At 45.6% G+C, this 21,843-nt stretch overlaps 1 protein-coding gene across 22 annotated transcripts in view; it reads left to right on the top strand.

Moving 5' to 3' along the window:
- PCBP3 (poly(rC) binding protein 3) overlaps positions 1 to 21,843 on the top strand; it is a 219,144-nt gene that overhangs the window by 153,321 nt on the left and 43,980 nt on the right. For 12 of the 22 annotated variants that reach the window (XM_045852712.1, XM_045852711.1, XM_045852721.1 and 9 more), the window contains one exon: positions 198 to 281. The exons of 6 other annotated variants lie outside the window; for them this stretch is intronic. In XM_045852712.1, the coding sequence (XP_045708668.1) occupies positions 224 to 281 (58 nt within the window). In that variant the 5' untranslated portion in view covers positions 198 to 223. Of the gene's footprint in view, positions 1 to 197; positions 282 to 3,489; positions 3,546 to 5,803; positions 5,856 to 6,310; positions 6,332 to 11,110; positions 11,280 to 21,843 lie in introns of those variants that run through there. 4 more of the 22 variants (XM_045852726.1, XM_045852728.1, XM_045852730.1 and 1 more) reach the window with 4 other exon arrangements.

Here is a 21,843-nt window from a genome sequence, read left to right as displayed (position 1 = left end):
TAATGTGGGGACCTCTTGCCTTGCTGACTCTGGAGACGTCACTTTGTGCTGAGCTGGCATTGGAAGAAGCTGGTCTGTGCTTGCAGGAGCAGGTCAGCACTGAGGCAGAAATGTTTCTCTTTGCTTTGAATTTTTGTCAAGCACAGCAACCCTTTGAACTGTTTTCCTCTAAGTGTTCCCCGTTTTTACTCCCATAGAGCTTCATCCTGCCATTTTGTAAAGAATGCTGGGTGGGGAATCTGAAGAGCTGGGTCTGTTGTCAGCTTCTTTACTGGTTCCCTGTGAGTGGGCACCAGCCTCATGCATGGTCCTGTGCTAAGCACTGCACACTGGCCTGGCTCTGCTGACAGTCCTAGCATGTGTGTGGTGTGCATGAGTGTGTGTGTGTGGGGGAGGGGTGCAAAACTATGTGTGCAGGAGAGCACACGTGTATGGGTGTAGGAACGTGTGTGTGTATAGTTATGTGTATGTGTGTAGAAGCTTGTGTGCATTATTGTGTGCGTATAGTTTATAGGAACGTGTGTGTATAGTTATGTGTATGTGCGTAGAAGCATGTGTGCATTATTGTGTGTGCAGGAACATGTGTGCCAGTGTCTATGAGAATGTGTCAGAAACACATGTAGAAGCATGAGTGCATGTTTGCAGGAGTATATGTGCATGTGTGTTCCAGTATAGGAATGTGTGTATATTTGCACAGGAATGTGTGTGCAGGAGCGTGTGTGTCTCTATGTCAGTGTGTGTGTATGCAGCAGCATGTGTTCTGTGTGCTGCTGTATGCTCCACCCTGAGGTCCACATTCTCTCTGATGGTCCTTAAAGTTCTGAGCCTGCAGGACTGACTTTCTCCGACCAGTTTCTACCTGTAAATTGGGCCTCACAGGTTCCTTCTGCAGCTCACATGCCTTAGCCCTCTCCAACCCAGTTCTAGATTATTCCCCCATGTGTTTTACATTAAGAGGCACTGCCAAAACCTTAAGAATACACTCAAGTATGTCTTATTCACCTACAGCCACAACAGCAGCCACAGGGAGTCTCCTTCAAGCCGTTTCATGTGTTAACCCAGATTCCCAACACAAACGTTCAATAGGTCTGAGTTAACATACCTCCCAGGTGCATGTGCATCTTAAAAGATCTGATTGAGCTTGGTCGAAAATGAAAAAGGAAATGAAAGATACCCAAAATGAAATACAGCAAAATATTCAGGGATCCAACAGTGACAGGAAGGAAAGCAGGACTCAAAGCAATAATGGAACAAAAGGAAAAAACAAACATCCAACCAGAACAGAATGAAGAAACAAGAATTCAAAAAAGTGAAGAGAATCTTACAAACCTCTGGGACCACCTGAAGTGTTCCAGTATCCGAATCATAGGGGTGCCAGAAGGAGAAGAACAACAGCAAGAAATTGAAAACTTATTTGGACAAATAATGAAGGAGAACTTCCCCAATCTGGCCAAGGAAATAGACTTCCAGGAAGTACAGGAAGCCCAGAGAGTCCCAAAGAAGTTGGACCCAAAGAGGCACACACCGAGGAACATTATCTTTAAGTTACCCAAGATTAAATATAAAAAGAGAATCCTAAAAGAAGCAAGAGAAAGGGACAGAGTTACCTACAAAGGAGTGCCCATAAGGCTATCAGCTGATTTCTCAAAAGAAACCTTGCAGGCAAGAAGGGGCTGGAAAGAAGTATTTGAAGTCATGAAAGGCAAGGACCTACATCCAAGTTTACTCTAGCCAGCAAAGCTTTCATTTAGAATGGAAGGGCAGATAAAGTGCTTCCCAGATAAGGTCAAGTGAAAGGAGTTCATCATCACCAAGCCATTATTATATGAAATGTTAAAGGGACTTATCTAAGAAAAAGAAGATAAAAAATATGAACAGTAAAATGATAGCAAACTCACTGAACCTAAAAGAAAAGAAAAACAATGAAAACAAAAACTAAGCAAACAAGCAGGACAGGAATAGAATCAGAGAAATGCACATCATGTGGAGGGAGTTCAGTAGGGAGAGGGAAGGGAGGAATAGTGGGGGGAAGTACAGGGAAGAAGCAGCATAATTAGTAGGCATAAAATAGACGGGGAGAGATAAAAATGGTATAGGAAACAGGACTCAAAGAACTTATATGTGCAACCCATGTACATGAACTAAGGGGGGGATATGCTGGGGGATTGGGGGCTACAGGGCAGAGGGGGGAATAAAGGGGAAAAATTGGGAAAATGTAATAGTATAATCAATAAAAATACTTTAAAAAGTCACAAGACTTAATAAGGACCTCCTTGTCAACTCTCTGAAGGTCACCATTCCTCTCAGTACCAGCTTCCTTGCCCACCTTGCCTAGATGCTGCCTGTCCGGTTTTAGTGTTTTTTGAATTGCAGTTCAGCATTTTTAATCCCATCGTGCTTGACCCAATTCCATAAGCCTGTGTCCTGTGCTGTTTTGATCTTTGCTTTGTTCTTCTTTCCATGGAGGAAGGTTAAAACCATTTCAGCCTCCAGGTGTCTGTGTCGGCTGTACGTCAGTGACTGGTCACAGCAGATTGCCAGTCTGTTCTGGGTTTGGAGAGGAGCCTAAGGAAATGGCTCCTTTCACACAACTGGCATGTCCCAGGCTGTGGTCAAGAGCAAGGCTGGTTATGTAAACTAGAGCTGGGACTGACCAGAGTTCTTCAGGTACATGGTAGAGGATGGGCTGGGAATACCCCCAGGCTAGGAGCCAGGAGCCAAAGGGGGCTCCTGCTGGTCTCTGTCTCTTTTACAGCCTGCCCACATCCATAAGACCTGCATTGCTTGTTGCCTGCTTTTGGCCTGGCCACATTTGGCAGATATCCATGTGCTCTTTGCTAAGCATATCACTCCATGTATGCACAGGACATGGCTACAGAAGTAATGGGTGGAATCCTCTAAGACAGAAAACCCACAGCTATGGAAGAGATGTGAACAACCATTAGCCCAACTCATTCCAATGGACACAAAGCCACTGAGCACCCAGAGCTGGCCGACCCCCCAGGGGAGTAGAGCTCGCAGTGTGCTTCCTCTGCCCCCACATCCTACCACTGCCTCTCCTCCCCTCCCCTCTCCACTGGCAATGCTCCCTCTACCCTTGAAATTGCTTGCACTCACATCCTCAGTTCTCCCCTGGCCTTGTGCCTTTTAGCAGCATTCAGCTTACTTAGTGGTAGCTTTTCTGCCCCTCGTGTCCTGGATGCCACCATCTCCCATTTTTCTTCAACCTCTGGGCCATGCCTCCTCTTCTCCTTTGTGGTCCCTGCACCCTCAGCCCCTCCTCTTCAGCTGGTGACCCCGGTCCTTCATGTCCCTTCTGCATGTTGCTTTCTTTCCTCTCGTCGCTTCAAGGCTTTGACTTCTGCCTCGCTGCCCGTCTCTGCTTCCACTGCACATAAGCAGGCGGGCACGCCCTTTGGCAGCACATCCACTTGCAGTAACCACCCAAATCTGTCCCTTTGACAACTGTCCTTGCTGTCACCACTCGATCTTACACCAGACCTGCCTTGTCAAGGTCCACAGAGCTGCCCCTGCCAGACCCTAAGGTCAGTATCCAGACCCTCCCCACATTCCCTCAGTGATACTTGATGCTGTTAGACTCCCCGCAGGCAAGGGCGTGGGCCCTCCATGGCCCAGCATTCTGACTGTGAGCAAGCCCTGAGTGACTGCACTGCTGTCTGTGGAGGATTAAGGGCAGATCTTATGTGGAGAGCTGCTGGGAGGAGTGAGTTAGCCTACAGTGCCAGACACACAGCAGGGCTTGTATTAATGTTCGCTGTTAGCATTTTCCTCCTCTGCCTGGACACTGAATGTCAACGTCCCCAGGATTCGGCGAAATCAGTCACCAATAACAAAGTCTGCCCTGGTGCAGGAGGGTGGGATACACGTGGAGTGCAGCTGGCTGAGACAGTGTGTCACTGTTTGCCAGAGCTTCAATCACATGTATCCTTTGACCCAGAAATTATATCTATAAATATGTATTCCAAGGAAATAAGAGAAGGATATGAAGAGTTACACCTGAAGATTATTATTAAAACATTGTATAATGTAACAATTCATAAACCTGGATATACAATTATAGCAGATTGGTTACATTCTTATGCATAAAAATACATGAAATCATATGTATAAAATAGAATGCCATGGGAATTTGATCACTATTATGTAGATTTAAATATATTGACATAAGAAAATGTTTTATATATAGTGGTAAGTGAGAAAAACAGGACAGTCATGGGTGGTTTGATCCTATTTTTGTTAAAAATATATTAACACACACCTATTGGAAAAAAGTATAAATAGGTAGACTTCAAAAATATATCACTACCACTGGTGGTCTTTCTGGATAATTATGTTATTTTTTTGCATGTATGCATTTTTTATTGTTTTTCTGTAATTAGCATCCATTGTATTATTTTATCAATTTAAAAAATTTTATTGAGTCTATTGGGGTGACATCAGTTAATAGAATTATATGTTTCAGATGTACAATTTGGTAATATATCATCTGTATATTGTATTGAGTACTCGTATTATTTTAAATTTTTTATCCTGTAAGGAACGATCAGGCTGAGCTTGGTCAGCGTTACCTGCATGTCCCCCCTTTCTCTCTGTACACCTCTGCTGGTGTTAGAAAGCCATCACTGAGATTGTGGGTGCACACAGTGGCCAGCTCAGCCCCCCTGGCCAAATGCACACCCCTCCTCACAGCCACTCTGCATCCCTGTTTTTACCACTACCTGATATGTGTGTGGGGGGGGGTTTTAGATTTTATTTATATATATTTTAGAGAGAGGGGAAGGGAGGTAGAAAGAGAGGGAGAGAAACATTGATGTGAGAGAGAAACATCAGTAGGCTGCCTCTTGCACACACCCAAACCAGGGACCAGCCTGCAACCCAGTAATGTGTCCTGATTGGGAATCAAACCAGGTGACCTTTGACTTTGTGGGAGGTTGCTCAACCAACTGAGTCACACCGGTCAAGCTGATACATGTTTTGTCATTTATCCACACCTGATTTTGTGTGAGATGATGAGATTTAGATAATAACTCAGTAAAAGTTGGAGCTAGAGGGCAACTTTCTCCTGCTTGGTGGGTGCCCATCCTGATGGGTAGACCAGCATGCATTCTCCATGTTCTCTCCTGAGGTCCTGGTCTACCCTTCCACCCTTCACTGCCCGCATCAGAGCCCTCACATCTGGGTGGCTTTGAAGGATGCACAGGGCTCATCTATTGCTGAGCTTCCACCTGCAGCTTGCTTTTAGAGCTGGACTTGGAAGCTCTAGATGACAATGAAGAAAAAATGGGAAGGTGAGGATTTGCACTTGGTGCCATTTCAGGCCCCTCACCCTGCTGAAGAAGAGCCTCATTCTGCAGTCCCAGGGCCAAGCCCGCTGTGCATCGGTAGGACTGGCTTCTTGTGAGGCCTGCCCACGGCAGACAGCTGACAGTGGCAGTGACAGCTCAAGTCTTAAGAGCTGCATTTTGATTAATATTGGGTCATGAGATCCCCCCACCCACCCTTTCCTTTCCAAGGGTTTAGCTGCTGCACTGGATGTCCTGCAGGCATTTGTGCGATGGCCCCTGTTTGGGGGAAAGAGTCATTGAAATGACAGCACATTTGTGCCAGGCGCACCCCTCCAACAGAATGAGGGGAGTTGGGCAAAAAGTAGGTCGCATGTGCCTCGTCCCATGTCACGAGGTCTCCAACCTGAGGCCAATGGGATTTGTAGCCTCCTTTGGTTTAGAACAAAACACCACTCTAATTTTCTCCTTCTCTAAACGGGAAGAGTGACCATCTGTCCGAAAGCCACATCCACCCAGCCCTGCCCGACCTCATAGCTGCTCTGTTCAGAGGTAAGCGGGTATTGGGGTCTAGCGAAGGCCTCCCTAGTGAGGAGGACAGGCTCATCCACACGGAGCCCACGGAGACCAGGATGAGGAGCAGGGTGGGTGCAGGTCATCAGGAAGTGTCGGGAGGTCCTGCTGCAGCAGTGTTGTGTTTTGCTCAGGACCAGGAGAGTGGACAGGGTGTCTAACTTATAGATAGTTCTAGACATTCTGATGAGAGTATTCATATTGGGTCCTTTGTTTCAAAAATCTGATTCGTTTTTAAGGATCAGGGTCAACTATTAGCAGTCTAATGTTAAAGCGTTAATGTGCAGAAAAGTGAACATGTAATTTTACAGATGTTTGTCATCAGTGATGCAGGAGTAGGTTTGGGAATATGATTCTTATGCTCAAAAACATCAGCCATCCCTGTGGAGCGGGGCTCTGCGCTCTCAGTGTGGTGAGCGCCTTTGTTTGGGAACGCCGGCCTCTCAAGGAAACAGGTGAGCCGTTGGCTTCCAGTAGTGTGAATGGAGAGTGAGGTCTGCATATCAGAATAAGGTTAAGGCTTGTATGTTAGTATTGGGTGGAGAACGTACAGTTTTACAGTTTGATACTAATCTTGAGAAATAACATATTTTTTTTATTTCTGGTAAGGCCAGCAAATGTGATTCCTTTGTGATAATCAGATGTAGAATGTATAATAGTTTAAAAGTGTTTGTAAAATAACCTGAATTTTACAGCTTATAAATAACCAAATTTGGGGGTTTTGCCTGTCCTATAAATGAACTAAGGTATTCCATTAGTTCAGGATCCTTCAATGAACATATTTTGGCAAATAATGAGTAGAATAAAATATCCTCAAGATGTATATAGATCGTTGGTGCCGCACTGAGACAAATTATATCTCCTGTTTGTATTTGCTGAGAAAAAATGTTTCCAGAAATAGTTTATCGGAACCAAAATCATAATGGTATTTGATTTATATTTTATAGGAAAACATGTTTTTTGCCTTTCATAGATAAAATATTTAATACTTTATTTGTATTTTAACTAACTTCCTGGGAACCATGGGTCTATGGCCAAGTTCATAGAAGTAAATGTAAACACTTCAGATCATGAATTCTACATTTTAGATGTAAAAAAGAGCATTTGTACCCTTGATAAGAAAAGAAGCTTTTCTCTTCCTGAAAGTAATGCCTTGTGCAAATACCCTTTATTGGGGTGATGTCCATTTCCTTCCAGCTGCAGCCTTTGAAGCAGTCCCATGGAATATTTCTAAAGGACTCTTTCTTACCCATTTTCCAATCTTGAAGAAAGGAAAACCTTTCTACTCTTTCAATAAGATAGGGCAGAAAATTTCAGTGTTTTTTGTATTGATGATTATAAAATTTTTTTAATCCTGGGGAGGTCCCACATATTTTGATTCAGTTTTTAACAGTTTCCTTTTCCTACCACACCTGACATGTGTCCCCATTGTCTAGGATAATGTGACCACTTAGTCATCTCATGTGGTAACAAGACTGAGACACTCTGGTGTGACAACCATGTATGTTTATGTTAATAAAATCACAGAGTTACACCCTCATATTATTGCCTTTGGGGGAAATGAGAACTGCTGTCGGTGCCCCACAAGTGTTATGGGATGCTGATTTTCTTTTCTCATGGCAGAATAGACTATTTTTTTCCAGAAGTAACATAAATACAATAATGCAGAAGTAACTGGCTATGACCCCTTTGTGTTTCTTGGAAGAAGACTATCCCAACATAAAGCAGGAAGAGGGGGCACACTGGCCCTCGTAGCTGGTCTCTGTCTCCGCCTGTCTCCAGTGTGCACATCCTTCCCTTTCACACTGACCCGGGAAGGGAAAACACGGGGCTGGTGTCTTAACAACATGTTCATTGCTTTTGGCCTTGACTCACTTGGGAACTGAAAAGGGCATGTGATAGAGTTGGGCCCACTCTTTAGGTGCCCGCTGACCTTGAATGCTTCACATGTTGGTGGTGTGTGCCATCCATGTCTGTAAGATTTCCAGGCTCTTCATGAGTGGCAGAAACCCACCATTAAGCAGATTGTCACCATATGAGGAAGTCTCAGGAAGGTTTGGTGTCTTGAACACCTTAGAGCTGGAGCTCTTGAAGACGTATCTTCATTCTGGCCAAGGTGGGAGCCTCAGAAGACAGGGACTGAGGACCAGCATCTGACCTGGGGCTATCCTTCAGCAGAGCTGGTATGGTGTGCCTGCAGGAACAGTACTGGGCTTCCTTCTTTCTGAGTGTTGGCTTCATTATTTATGTATTTTTATTTAAAGATTTATTTATATATTTTTAGAGGGGAAGGGAGGGAGAAAGGGAGAGAAACATCAATGTGTGGTTGTCTCATGCACACCCCCACAACCCGGGCATGTGCCCTGACTGGGAATCAAACTGACAACCCTTTGGCTCGCTGGCTGGCACTCAGTCCTCTGAGCCACACCAGCCAAGGCAAGTTGGCTGCATCATTTTATGAATAGTACAGAGCAGTGGTTCTCTAGTAGGTCCCGAATAATCACCATCACCTGAGAGCATTCTGGAGAGGCAGGTTCTCGGCTACACCTTCCCCCAGACAGCCTGAATCAGAAACTCTGGGGTGGGGTCTGGTTGATTTACCAAACCTTCCTGGTGGTACTGATGTCCATGAAAGTGTGAGAGCCAGTGGATCAATTACAAAGGAAAGTGTAGACCATGGTCACGTGGCACTCCTGGTGTAGTAGGCATGTGACCCGTTGCTGCGGTGAGACAGAGAGTGTCCTAGGCAAGTGACTGTGCTCTTAAGCATGGCCATCTAATGACCATTCAGGTCACATATGAGCCAGGGAAAGCACGTGGTATGGTCTCATGGGTTTTCCATTGCATGTGACTTGGTGTATAGGTTTGTCTGTGGGGCTAAGGTCTGACAGGGCTTGGTCCATCTGCGTCTGTGCCACACAGCAATACTCCATTGCTAAGCAGTGCCCATGTTCCCCATTGCCGAGCAGGAGGCTCACAGAAAACCAGAAGATAAGGGACCATGGAGAGACTGTGGTCCTTCTCACTGGGACTCAGGCAGGCAGGAGGCCATGCCTCATGACACCCTTGCCTAGGAAGCGAGTGACCACAGGCTGTCTGTTGGGAAGCAAGGGGACTGCAGGAGCCACTATCATGTCTGGATATCTCTGGAGACCTAGCTGGGGGAAGGGGTCCCATTCCAGAGCAAGAGGGCAGCCAGCTCAGTAGCCAGCTGCTCACACCGGCTGAGCTCTGAGCCCTGTTCCCTGAGGGTACAACCCCCACACTTATGTGTGTGTGGGTGGGGGGGGGGCTGTCATTAAAGCAACCCAACAGAATCTAAAAGAGAAAAGGAAAACGTGTAAAACATGCTCCTGGGTGAGAGATAGGACCATCAGACAGGAGTCCTGGATGAGTGGGGAAATGGACTTGCAAGGGGGTGGCTTTGGTTTTGTTTTATTGTTTTGCTTGCATAAACTTGGTGTGTATTTAAATCAGTAGGAGGAATAGATAGACTATTCAATGAATTATATGAGGTCAGTTAGGTATCTATTAAAAAAAACACTCAATTTAGAACCTTCTCTCCCACCAAACACCAGTGTATGTGAGACAAAGTAATGAGCTCAAGGATTCATAGAAAACTTGTGTTGAGTTTTTAAAATAGCCTTTTTTGGGGTAGGGCACCCCTGGCAAAGCACGCATCCTGAAGGCAGCAGCCTGCGATGCTGCACCCTGCTCTTAATGGCACTGTTTGGGCCTAGAGTGAGGAGGCCTGTCAGCCGGACAGCAGCAGCTTAGGGCACAGGTCCACAGTGCTGCAGACCCACAGGTACTGCAGGGACATGGGTGCTGTGGGGACGTGGGTGCTGTGGGCACCATGGAAACCTCAGCCTATAGACATAAACCTGCAGTTCTAAGAAATGTTGAATGGGAGCAAACCAGGCATCCAAGATGGCAGCGCCTGAAGGAAAGCTGCTTAGGGGGCAGCAAGGTGTGCACGGGGCCTCGTGGAGCAGCATCTATGCAGACCTCCCACACAGCTTGGGAATCTGCCTCACTGCACGTGTGTCCACAATGTTTGTAAGGGAGAAGGGGGACCCTCCGTGCACCTGTTAGGATGTGTGAGCTCTGTTTGGGCCTGGAAGTGAGAGGAGTATCTCACGTGGAGACTTGTGAAGATGGCACATCTTGTGGTCCCATGCCGACACATACACGGCACAGAGACTTTGCTCCTCAGCCGATGCTCGTTGACAGGACAAGGGTCACCCCTGTAGCCCTGCTCCCACCATGGAGCCCCAGTCAGCAGGGCAGTCAGTAGTGCTAGAGAGACTGACTCTGCCACGCAGCATAGGCGGGTTTCAGGAACATTGTTCTGGGTGAAAGAAGCTAGGCAGCAAAGTGGCGACTGCACAAAGCAGATCAGCAGTCGTAGGAACCAAGTGACAGCAGCAAGCAGCGCTGCATGGGGTGGCTGGGCTGCAGGACAGGCCACAGGCACTTCTCTGTGGGTACAGAATGTTCCACGTCATGAACTGATTATGTGGGTAAATGCATATGTGAAAATCAACCTGCACACCTACGATCTGTGCATTTTCCTGCCTATAAATTAGAACTGAGTTTTAAAATCTAGTCACAGAACATGCATATACTGTGGTATCTATGCAGAACAAGAAGATAGTCTGTGATCTGTTTGGAGAAAACATTCCAGTGACATTAACTCCCACTCTGGTACGGTTGGAAGAAAATTCAGAATGGCCCTGTCCCTCTATCTGCATGTTTTTCAGAGCCTCTGGGGTCCTGTCTGCTTAGCTGCAAGGGGGCTGCTCATTCACCTAGCCAGAGCAGTTCTGCCTGCATTTGTTTTGCTTTTATTTTGTGCTTTTAACTTGTTTTAAAAGATTTTGTGGCTGTTATAATAAAATCTTTTAAAAGCCACTAATCTGGGTGACCAAGAAATGAGTATTTTTTACTTTCTTAGTTTGAAATTGCCAAAGAATCTACAGAGTAGCATCTGGGGTGGACAGCTGGTTTCAGTAGGTGACACCCTGGGCTCTAGAGCTCCCTACCTCAGATTGGGCTGGGGTATACAGGGAGAGAGCGCAACAGGAATGCTGGCCTGTCCCCTGGCTGCATATATAGTGCCTCCAGCACAGCTGCCTGGCCAGACTTCCAGAAGCACAGAGAGCCCATCTCCTGGCTGGGCTTTCCTGAGCATCGCCACTATCCCCATCCCTATCCTCATCCCCCATTTGCAGCCCCAGTTGGCAAAGACCTGGCCTATGGTGCTGAGGAACTGGAGAGGCATGCTGGGACACAGTGGCTAGCTCAGGAGGAAACCAGAGGAAGCCCAGGGCAGCATGTCATCACTGGAGCCTGGACTGCTGCCTGCACTGGTGGTGGAATGCTGGGATTGGCTATAGGCAGGTCAGTGGAAACCTGTCTTCTGATACATTTCAGGTCCTGCTGCAGCAAAGCCCTTGTTTACAGTAGGACTAAATCCGAGAATGTAGATCCCTGTCTGGTTGCCCTGTTGGCTTCGCCCGTGCAGCATTTCTGCCTTTGTGTCTTGTCCAGTGGCAGTACCGAGCTCCGCTGTCCACACACTGTCTGTATCTTCCTCCAACACACATGCAGATAAAAACAACCAAACCTATTACAAGTAAATTAAATGTGTTGGCTACTATACAGTTTTCAGATTAAGGGCCCATCAGCAGATTGAAATCAGGGGATTAAATCTTGTCAGGAGCACCAGACACCCCTGCCCCCGCCCTCTCCCGCAATAGCCCATGGTCAGTGCAGTCACCGCTATGGGAAGGTCCTGGTTTCACTGGTCCCCAATCTCTTATGCTAAGGCTGCCCCACCCCTAGAAGCTGCCAGGACCCCTCAGGTGCCCAGGGATCATCTCCAGCTTTCTCCTCTCTCCCCCAAAGAGAGTTTGGCAGAGAGAGGGAGGGGACAGCCAGAGGTCTGAGAATGTGCTTAGGGCCCCCTCCTATGAGACCCTCAGTTGGCTCCCCACAGGGTGGATTTCCTGAAGGGTGGGACCTGACTACACGTTCAAACCCCGTAGCACAGTGCAGGGCACATGGGGATGGGCCCACCACTGTCCCCTTCAGGTCCCCTGGCTGTCCCCCTCCTGCTCTCAACTTCCCTCTCAGGATAGGGTCAGTGCATCCTCAGTGGACAGAACAGTTCACGCCCAGCAGGAAACACAGGCCAGAGCTTCTCGGGAGGGAGTTTTCCCAGCTGGGCCACAGGCTTGAACGTGTGTGTGCATTTCTAGAGCCCGTGCCTAGGCTGCTGCCCCCTGTGTCTGCACGCTGGGTCTTTGTGGATCTTCGTGGCTCAGCTCCATCCTCGGGCAGGGCCCAGAGCTGGTACCCCCTTTTATCAAAGCCACTTTCAAATCAGGGGTGCCAGGCTCAATTTCCAACTCATGTTATTCTTAGTTTTTTACTCTGTTTTTTTTTTTTTGTAGCCTTTAGCCATATTTTAAACTTGATTTTTTTGTCTTCAGACTTTCTTATCTAAGTTATTTTGTGTGGGTTTTGTTTCTGAAATCATTTTTAATTTTTAGCTCTCTGGTGCTGTGTCTACCTTCTTAACCTTTATAAATCTTGTCTACTTTTAACTACTTGAATCATTTATTTTTCTTGTATTGCTCTCATTTTTATTCTCCTTAGAGTTTTACTCACATTTGCTGTCTATTTCTTTTCCTTTTCTTCCTGAATTTTCTTTTCCTTCATTTGGAAAGATTATTAATGGTTTTAGTTTCTTTAGCACATACCTTTTTGAAAAATATATGTTATTTTTAGCCAACGCTATTTGACAGTGTTGTAATGATATTATTATTAAAATATTACAACACTGACAGAAATAAACTCATGTTAGCTCACTCCTCTGGCACAGCTAAGAGTATTTGTGATTTCGTCTGTGATGCTGCGGGAATCTTGTAAGAACATGAGCCTGTGCATCCAGGAGACTTGACAGCAGGCAGCCAGGAGCTTGGGCTGGTGAAGTGGAGCAAATGATATGGTCCTCTCCTGCTTTACTGGGGCCCCACAAAGACATAAGTGACCTACAGACTTGATGCCTCTACCTTGGGCAGTTGCACAAGGGCTGGCCTGGGAGCAATGTGTTCTGGCTGAAAGTTCCTGGGCCCCGTGGTCACAGGCAGGACCACTAGGTCCCAGGCCCTTCTGTTGCACATGGCAAGGCAGGAAGTGAGGCTGGGGCCTGGGCCAGGCTGCCTAGGGCTGCTAGCATGTCCCCAACCCACAGCTCACTGCCTGCCAACAGCCCACCCTCTCAGTGACATGGACAAGCCACTCACTGCCTCTGGCCCCTGTGTCTAGTCTGCACACCATATGGTTGACTGTTCTGTTAAGTAGCGTCACCACATCTCTATGCCCATGGCACTGCTCTCATTCTGGAGGGTGACCCTGTCTGTGTCCTTTAGGAAAGAGAAGCCAGCCCTCTCGATAGGGAGAACTCCTGTGGCCCTGAGGTGCCCTGACTTGTGCACATCCTGTGAAGACACCCACCAAGGACAGGGCCCTGAGGCAGCAGCACAGTACTGGCTACTTCCTGGGAGGGCGGGTGCCTGTGACCAGGTCAGGCCTCTGCCTCCTGCACTCAGAGTCCCCTCAGGTGAGAAGACCCTCTGCTGCAGAGGTGACTGAGTGCAGGAGGGCAGGCCAAGAGCTTGCCTCACTCCTGCGCTCCGGGACAGTGCTGAGGATGTGCGTAGGTTCCCCGACCCTGACCGGTCATAAGGCTGGGGCACTGTTGCCCTGATCAATCCCATGGGCCCAGACAGTAACTGGCCTTCTTGTGGTCACTTCTTGTGTGCAGACCCTGGGCTCACTCCACTGCTCAGATCTCTGTGTCTGGTAAGAGGAAAGACATTTACAGGTAACACTGGCCATTGGTCTGTGTTCCCTGCCAGGGAATGGAGGGGCTGTGATCTCAGCAGCACTGCATGTGGGGCTGGCTCAGGGTGCCCCAGGAGGAGGGGTTGAGATGTCTACTTGGGGTGCCACATTAGTCAGTGGACAAATCAGTGCCAGAAAGTAATGAAGAGCTTTGCTCCTGTGGGGGCATGGCAGTGTGAGCCTCTAGTGACGTGTTCCTAACAGGAAGCAGTGCTCGGATCCTACGTGGCTGTGGGGAGTAGCCTCAGGCGAGGTCGGCCTCTGAACAGGGTCCACGTGGACCAGAGCACCCCTGTCCCAGCATTTTCCTTTGTAACTGGCTGGGCTTTATATTTCTTTAAAAATCTCATGTACTCAACTAATCTTAGCCTCCTTTGCTTTTTGTGCTATAGCATGGCACCCTTTCTTTTATTTAACTAAAATACTTCCTGATTTTCACATTTCTCTTGGTATAAATTAACATCTGGGTCCCTTTGTTGTAATAAAAGCTCTATGCTCCACCCCCTTCCCTGTGAAAAAGAGTCACAAGGACACAGATTCAAACTCAATGTTTTGTTTTTTCAGGGGAGGGAGTAAACAATCTTTACCTTACATAAGACATTTCTCCTTTCCCTATTTTATTTCATTTTATTATTGGTGGCTGTGAAGTTTTATTAAATGCTTTTCCAGCTGCTGTTGAGAAGCAGCACATGTATGTTCAGCCGGGATCTGAAACCTGTCCCTGGGCTGAGTCCTGGTCCCCCACCTCCCAGCTGTGACCCCTGGCCTTATGTTGGGGGTGAAGTGAGGACACACCTCCTTGCAGGACTGCAGCGAGGAATGTACCTGGCACATGGTACACATGATGTCAGCATTAGGTGTTGTTCATTGTTATTTGTATGGTTATTGAGTTTCTCCTTTAATTTACTAATGACGTGCACAGAATTCCTGATATTAATCATCCATGCATTCCAAGAATAAACCTCCTTTTGGCCTTGTATTATTATCACTCTTTATACATGCTGATTCTGTTAGTGTTTGATCAGAATGTTAGAATTTCTGCTGCTCAGAAGCTGGATGTGCTGGGTCAGAGTACAGACCTGTGGCCGACACAGGGGTGGGGCTGGCGTGAGAGTGTGAGCAGCAGCTGAGCCTTGCAGCACAGGCCGTGCACCCCAGGGCTTGGTGTGGGGGTCTGTGTTGTGTTGTGTTGAATGTCAGCCATCCTGGTGTCCAGCTTATGACTATAACCTGCATTTCCTTCATCACTGATGAGATTCGCTGCCTTCTGACGTACTCATCGGCCATTTGGGAGGTGGCTGGTCAAGGCTTTGCCCCCTTCTCTATGGACATTCTATAAGTATTTTCTGACTAGGAGCCCTGAGTGATGAAGTGAAGTGAAAATATCTTTGAGCACTCTGTGGGCCCCCTTTTTCTCTTCCAATTGTGTCTGTTGACAAAGAGACCTTCATTGTAATGTGGTCCATTATATCAGTCTTTTTGGAACCACTGAGCTGTCATGTCTAAGTGGTCCGTCCTTGTCCTCATTTCATGTAGATAGTGTCCTTGGGTTTTTCCTCATCTCAAGCCACAGTCCACCTGGAATTTATTTGGAGGTGGGGTCAATAGGGCAAGGTTTCCTTCTGTACCTGCTGACCCTGCTGACCAGTGCCGCTGATTGGAAAGACTGTCTTCTGCTTTCTCACACTGTGTGTTCCTGTCCCTGAGTCTTTGCCATGGCACTTCGGTTAGTCATCTGTTCCTGTGCCCCTGTCACACAGACTGGACTGCCCACACTTTCTGCCAAATAGGGGTTCTCACTTGGTTCTTTCTTTCAGGAATGTCTTGCCTACACTTGGCCTGATTAATTTTTCACATACATTTTAAAATCAGCTTGTCTGTTGGCGTGAATCTTCAGATCAGTTCAGGGAGAATTGACAAATTATCGAGTGTTCAAGTTCATGATTATAATGCATCTCTCTAATTCTAAGTCCTTTAATTTCTCCTACTAGTGTTTTATAGATTTCTACATAGAGGTTTTATATACCTTTTCTTAGAATTATCCCAACTCTGATTTTTTAGTAGGTTCTTATAAATTGAAATTTTTTAAAAAATTATATTTTCTAGGTTTGCTTGTATAGAGAGGTATCGTTCTAGTCACCCTGTGAAACCCATCCCTTCTTATAATTATTTGTAGATTTTTCTGAATCATATGTGCCCAGTCTTTTCATCTGTACCTGTCTTGCTGGTCTATCTCTGTGTCATGGGGGCACTCACTTGCCAAGGGCCTGCCAAAGCCCTGAAATTCAGGAAGCACAGACCCAGAGTGGAGTGTGTGTGTCCCTGCATGAGAGGTTACAGGAGGATTTGGGGCATCTGTCCCTGGGCAGCCCCCTTCCCCATTGTGCTGCATATCTGGCCCACTGTGACATCTGTGTGGCCCACACAGACACCTTTGTCAATCGGGTCAGGCCTTGACCTTGTACAGCCATGGGCTCAGCATGGTTCTGTTCCTGCTGTTGCTCTTACTGCTGGTGTCCACCGAGCTGCACTGAGCCCCATTGCAGAACATCAGAAAGCTCAGGTTGTTCATTGACTGGGGCCTGCACAGTGCCAAATCAGGCAGGCCCCGCACATCTGCCATCCCGACTCTCTGGCCACCACTTGCCCACACCTACCTTCTTTTCTCCGTATGGTCTCAGATGTCTGCCAGCAATGGCCTGGGCAGTGCCTTCAGTCCAGGATGGAGGCAGGAGGGAGGGGTGTGCAGTACTTCCCAGTGCAGTAGAAGCATGGAGACTGTTCCCCAGCCTTTCCCCCTCAGTGTCTCATTGACTCTGATGCTATAAGCAGCTCTCCCTTCCTTCCTTCCAGAAGAGGGACTTTTGGACCCCTGACCTATCTGGAACACATGTTTGAGGGCTGAAGTAGGGATGGTGAGTTTTCAACCTTTGGAATTGCCAGCTGTCCCAGACTGCAGTCTGATTTTTCCACCAAACTCAGAGCCACTTGAGGGTGATGGCACCTTTATCCAGTGACTGGTGCCAGGCTCCTGGTAATAACTGAATGTTTTAGTCAAATGTCTCTGCTGTGGCTGGCCTCCCACTGTGGCCAGAAGGTCCGTGGGAAGATAGACTGTGCACATGCTGTGTGCGGGTGCAGGGCACATGAGCTCGTCACCGCAGGGGCAGGCAGGGATGGCAGAACCAAGACCAGACCCAGGTCTAGAGAGGCCTCCCCTGTCTCCACAGCAGAGACACTGTTATTCACCTTGAACACATGGTTGAAATACCTGGAATGTCTGTTAGAGACACTCTGAGGCAGGTCACACCCTAGACCCTGCGCACTTTCTCAGAGCTAGGACTGGCAGAAGCCCACACCTTGCCAGAAAGAGAAAATCTCCACACCACTACTGATACAAGGCCAGCATGCCAGGGCCTCTACACAGGAAGGAAGGGGGGCAGGCCACTGACTCCCCAGCCCCATCACATTTGTCTGTGTGAACGCAAGTGACAAGCCAGCAGGCTGTGCAGAATGCTCTCTGAAGTCAGGTTGTATAAACCCTGACTGTCTTTCCAGTGCTAACTGTGCCTGGCAAGATCATTACAGGACAGAACTCCCCTCCCCTCCATGGCCCCAAGGACACAATCTGCATTGTGAGTCTCTTAAGGAGCAGAAAGCAGCTAATAAGCTCTGTCGGTTTCTGCTATACTGGCTCCTGCAGCCTGATGGGGCACTGAGCTGTTAAACACAATAAATCAAGCCTGCGCTCATTCCCTGAGGTTCTGATCATAGCCACCTCCCCTGACAGCTGAGGCCCAGATACAGCCCTGGACAAAGCACAGCTGATGGGAGCCCTGACTGGCACTCAATGCAGCCATGTGGGCTTTGAGTGGCAGTTTGCTGGCAGGACCTCTGCTCCCTTCTCTGGGCAAGAAATCTCATGTTGCAGAGGACAGGCGAGTGCATTTGCTATGAGTGTGATGCTGTTATAAATCCCAGACACCTTAAACTACTTCTACTTTAATATCCAAATCTACTTGCTGCTCCCACCCCCAGAAAAAGCCTTAAAACTTGGAAGTTACATGCCACTTTTAACCATGAGATTCTTTCCTTCAATTCTGAAACAAATACTGTCATTGGTCTTTATATTTGACTAGCATGAAAATATGTAGAGTTTACCTATCTGGTGGTCAGGAGTATGAGATCTGGAACCAGCTGGTTGTTGCTCAGTTCACAGCCCCCCTTTTCTCATATGTAAATGGCGATGGCCTTGGCCCTCCTGCCTTAGGACCGAGGGGTGAGCCTATGTAACAGCACCTGGGACATGTGTACCATTTACTGCTCCTACTGCTGTTACAGCTATGCAGCTTATTTTGACAGCATTTTATTAGAATTCTGTTGATTCCTTTGTAAAAACAAAAAAGAATGGTTGGAAAATTTATTTTATCAGCATTTCACTTAATATGGGTTATAAATAGGTTTTGCCATTTTAATCATTATAAAAGATCAATGTGGTTTTGGTTCTGGTCAAAATGGAGCAAGCTACCCCTATAAACTAACATCATAGTTAATGGTGGTAGACTAATGCTTTATTCCTAAAATCATTAACAAGACAATGGTGTCTGCTTTCACTACTCCTATTAGACAGCATGTTGTAAATTCTAGCCAGTTCAATATGACAAGAAAAGGAAATAAAAGGTAGACGGATTTGGAAGGAGGAAATAAGCCTGTCTGTGTTCGCAAATAAAATGATTACCTACATCAAAAATCCCATTAAGACTACAAAAACCTCCTAGCACTAATAAGCAAGTTCGCTTGTTTAAGAATGAGAGGTCAACATACAAAGATCAATAATATTCTATATGCTATCAATGAATAGTCAGAAACCAGAATTCAAAACACATCACCATTTATAGGAATTCCAAAAGTGGTATACTTGCTATACATCTAAAAAAGTATGCCCAGAATTTGTATGCTGAAAACAACAGAACATTAATGATAGAAAACAGGAAGACTTAAATAAGAGACATCCTGTTTCCATAGATTGGGCCACTTAACATAGTAAAGATGCTAATTCTTCCCAAATAGATCTATAAGTTTAATGCTATTCCTATCAAAATCCTAGCAGGGGTCATTGTAGATATAAACAAGATGACTTTAAAATTTACATGAAAATACATAGGAACTAGCTATTCCAAGAGAATTTTTAAAAGAGTAAAGTTAGAGTAATTTTAAGGCATTGTGACACTGTAGTAACAGAGACATTGTGTATGGTGCATAGACAAGCACATACAGAGATGAAACAGAGCAGAGCCCAGGATTCACCCATGCAAGTATGGACAACTGATTTTTGACAGAGGTAATAAAGCAGTTTAATACAGAAAGGACAGTCTTTTCAAGAAATGTTGAAATAGTTGGCTACCTCTATACAAAAAATACCCCCCCCAAAAAAACCCCTCTTGATTTAAACTTCGTGCCTTGTACAAAAATTAACTCAAAAATGGATCAAATGTCTAAATGTAAAGTGTAAAACAATAAGCTATTTAATAGAAAACCAGGAGAAAGGGTTAAGAATACCCATAAAGATTTTTAAATGAAAGCCGTAAAAGATAAAACTGAGAAGTTGCACTTGGTCACAAAAACATTTGCTCAGTGAAAGACCCTGTTAAGATCTGAAAGGACAAACCAGAGATTCCAACAAGGGATGTGCCCCTGATCTGTAGAGAACTTCTTAAATTCCACAGTGAGAAAACAAACACTCCAGTTAGAAAATGGACATAAGACTTCTCCAAACAGGACAAGTGGATGGGAAATAGCACATGAATAGATGTCACATTCTTCCCTGTTAGGGGAAAACAAACTAAACCACTGCCAGATCTGACTGTCATCTGTCAACATGGCTACAGTGGCAACACTGACAGTCCCAAGTACTGACACAGATGCAGAACTCCCAGGACTGTCTGTCCTGGTGGGAATAAAAAATGGTGTGGCTGCTCGGACACACAGTTTGACAATTGTCTATAAAGTTGGACATATACTTAACATACTATCCAGTGATCACAGTTCTGGGTATTTATTTATTTATTTTTAAGATTTTATTTATTTATTTTTAGGGAGGGAAGGGAGGGAGAAAGAGAGAGAGAGAGAGAAACATCAATGTGCGGTTGCTGGGGTTCATGGCCTGCAACCCAGGCACATGCCCTTACTGGGAATCGAACCTGCGACACTTTGGTTCGCAGCCCTCGCTCAATCCACTGAGCTACACCAGCCAGGGCTAGTTCTGGGTATTTATCACATAAAGATGAAAATATGTTTATACAAAGCTGTGCACACTATTGTTCTTAGCTGCTTCATTTGTAATTGACCCAGGTGTCCTTCCTGGTAACTGGACATACAACTTGTGGTACAATCATGTAGTGGAATGCTACTGGGCAGCAAAGAGGAACAAGTCTCTGTTATGTCCAACAACTTGGTAGCTCTAAAGGACATTATTATGTGGAGTGAAAAAAGGCTACTTTGAAATAATTACATTTGTTTGAGTCATGACAAAAGTATAGTAAAGCAGAACAGATCAGTGGTTACCTGGGGTTTGGGTTCGGGAGAATGAGAGAGCACAAAGGGAGAGCATACAGGAGTCTCCCTGGTGATCCTGCTTGTGCAGGTGGGTAGGCAAATCTGTACATGTGATACTATCCCATATGTGACAGACAGACAGACAAAGGGGTATAGGAAGACTGGGGCAGTTTGTTAATAGGGTCTTACGTCCAGCACTGGTTTTGATAAAGTCCTACAGTTATGTTGAGCAGAAGCTGGTAAGGGTACCCAGAAACTGTATGATTTCTGCAATTTCTCATGGAGCTAAAATTATTTCAAAGTTGTGCACATACCTATATACACATGCATTAGAGTTGATAATTATTAAATCTGCAAATATAAAAAAGTAGATTATGTAAATAGACCAATTAAAAGTGAGAGATTAAGAGGGATAAACAGTAATGGAAAAATACAATAAAAATTTTTAAAAATAAATAATTTTTTAAAAGTGAGAAAGTATCAGAGTGGATAAAAAAAGCAAGATCAATCTCTGTGCAGTCAACAAGACACCAATGTGAAATACAATACTATTGGTGAGTTAAAGGGCAGAGATGAACACTAGTCAAAAGAATGTCAGATGAAGTAGGCTTTAGGACAGGGAAAATGACCCGGGGTAAGGAAGGGCATTGCATGATTAGAAAACAATCAGTTCACCAAGAGGACATATCAGTCTGAGATGTACGTATATATCAAATAACAGAGTCTCAAAATATACGTAACAAAAACCGATAGAATAGAAAAAAGAAAAGAACAAATTCACAATTATAGTTAGAAATTTCAGCTCTGCTCTCTCGGTAACTGATGGACCAAGAAGACAGAGTCAGGATGGAGAAGTACTGAACAGCATAGCCCGCCGGGTAGATTCTATGGGTCTCCCACCGACCACAGAAGAGCACAACATAGTCTTCGTGTGCACACAGGATATTGGCCAAGGTAGGACATATTCTGTGCAAAAGAATGAAAGCCTAAATAATTTAAAATGATTAAAATAATAAGTATGTTTTCTGTCCAGTGTAGAATTAAACTAGAAATCAATAACCAAAGATAACTAGAAAATTTCCAAATACTTGAAAATTAAAACAGGCACCTCTAAATAATGTGCTGGTCAAAGAGGAACTTTCAAAGAAAATTAGTAAATATTTTGAACTCATATACATACATTTGTAAGATGCAAGTAAATCAATGCCCCTAGTGAAATTTATAGTTCTAAGTACTAACATGAGAAAAGGTCTCCAAACAATCTAAGCTTCCACCATAAAAAAACTAAAAGAAAAAAAGTAGAGGGAGGAAATAATAAAGTAACAGAAACCAGTGAAACTGAAAACAAACTGTAAGCCTCTTTAAATGGCATCACCTCAAATACAGACAGACAAAAACAGTCCCGTATCCTGAGAATTTAGAAGGTATGACAGTTCTTTGTTTTGTTCCAGGGGGGTGGGACTTGTTTGTTTGTATTTTTATTTTTTATTTTTTGGTA

The sequence above is a fragment of the Phyllostomus hastatus genome, unplaced genomic scaffold (genome assembly GCF_019186645.2).
Source record: "Phyllostomus hastatus isolate PE091 unplaced genomic scaffold, TTU_PhHast_1.1 phas_contig_948, whole genome shotgun sequence".
Lineage (NCBI taxonomy): Eukaryota > Metazoa > Chordata > Mammalia > Chiroptera > Phyllostomidae > Phyllostomus > Phyllostomus hastatus.
The sequence above is the reverse complement of the archived record's forward strand: the minus strand, read 5'-3'. Positions and strand labels throughout refer to the sequence as shown.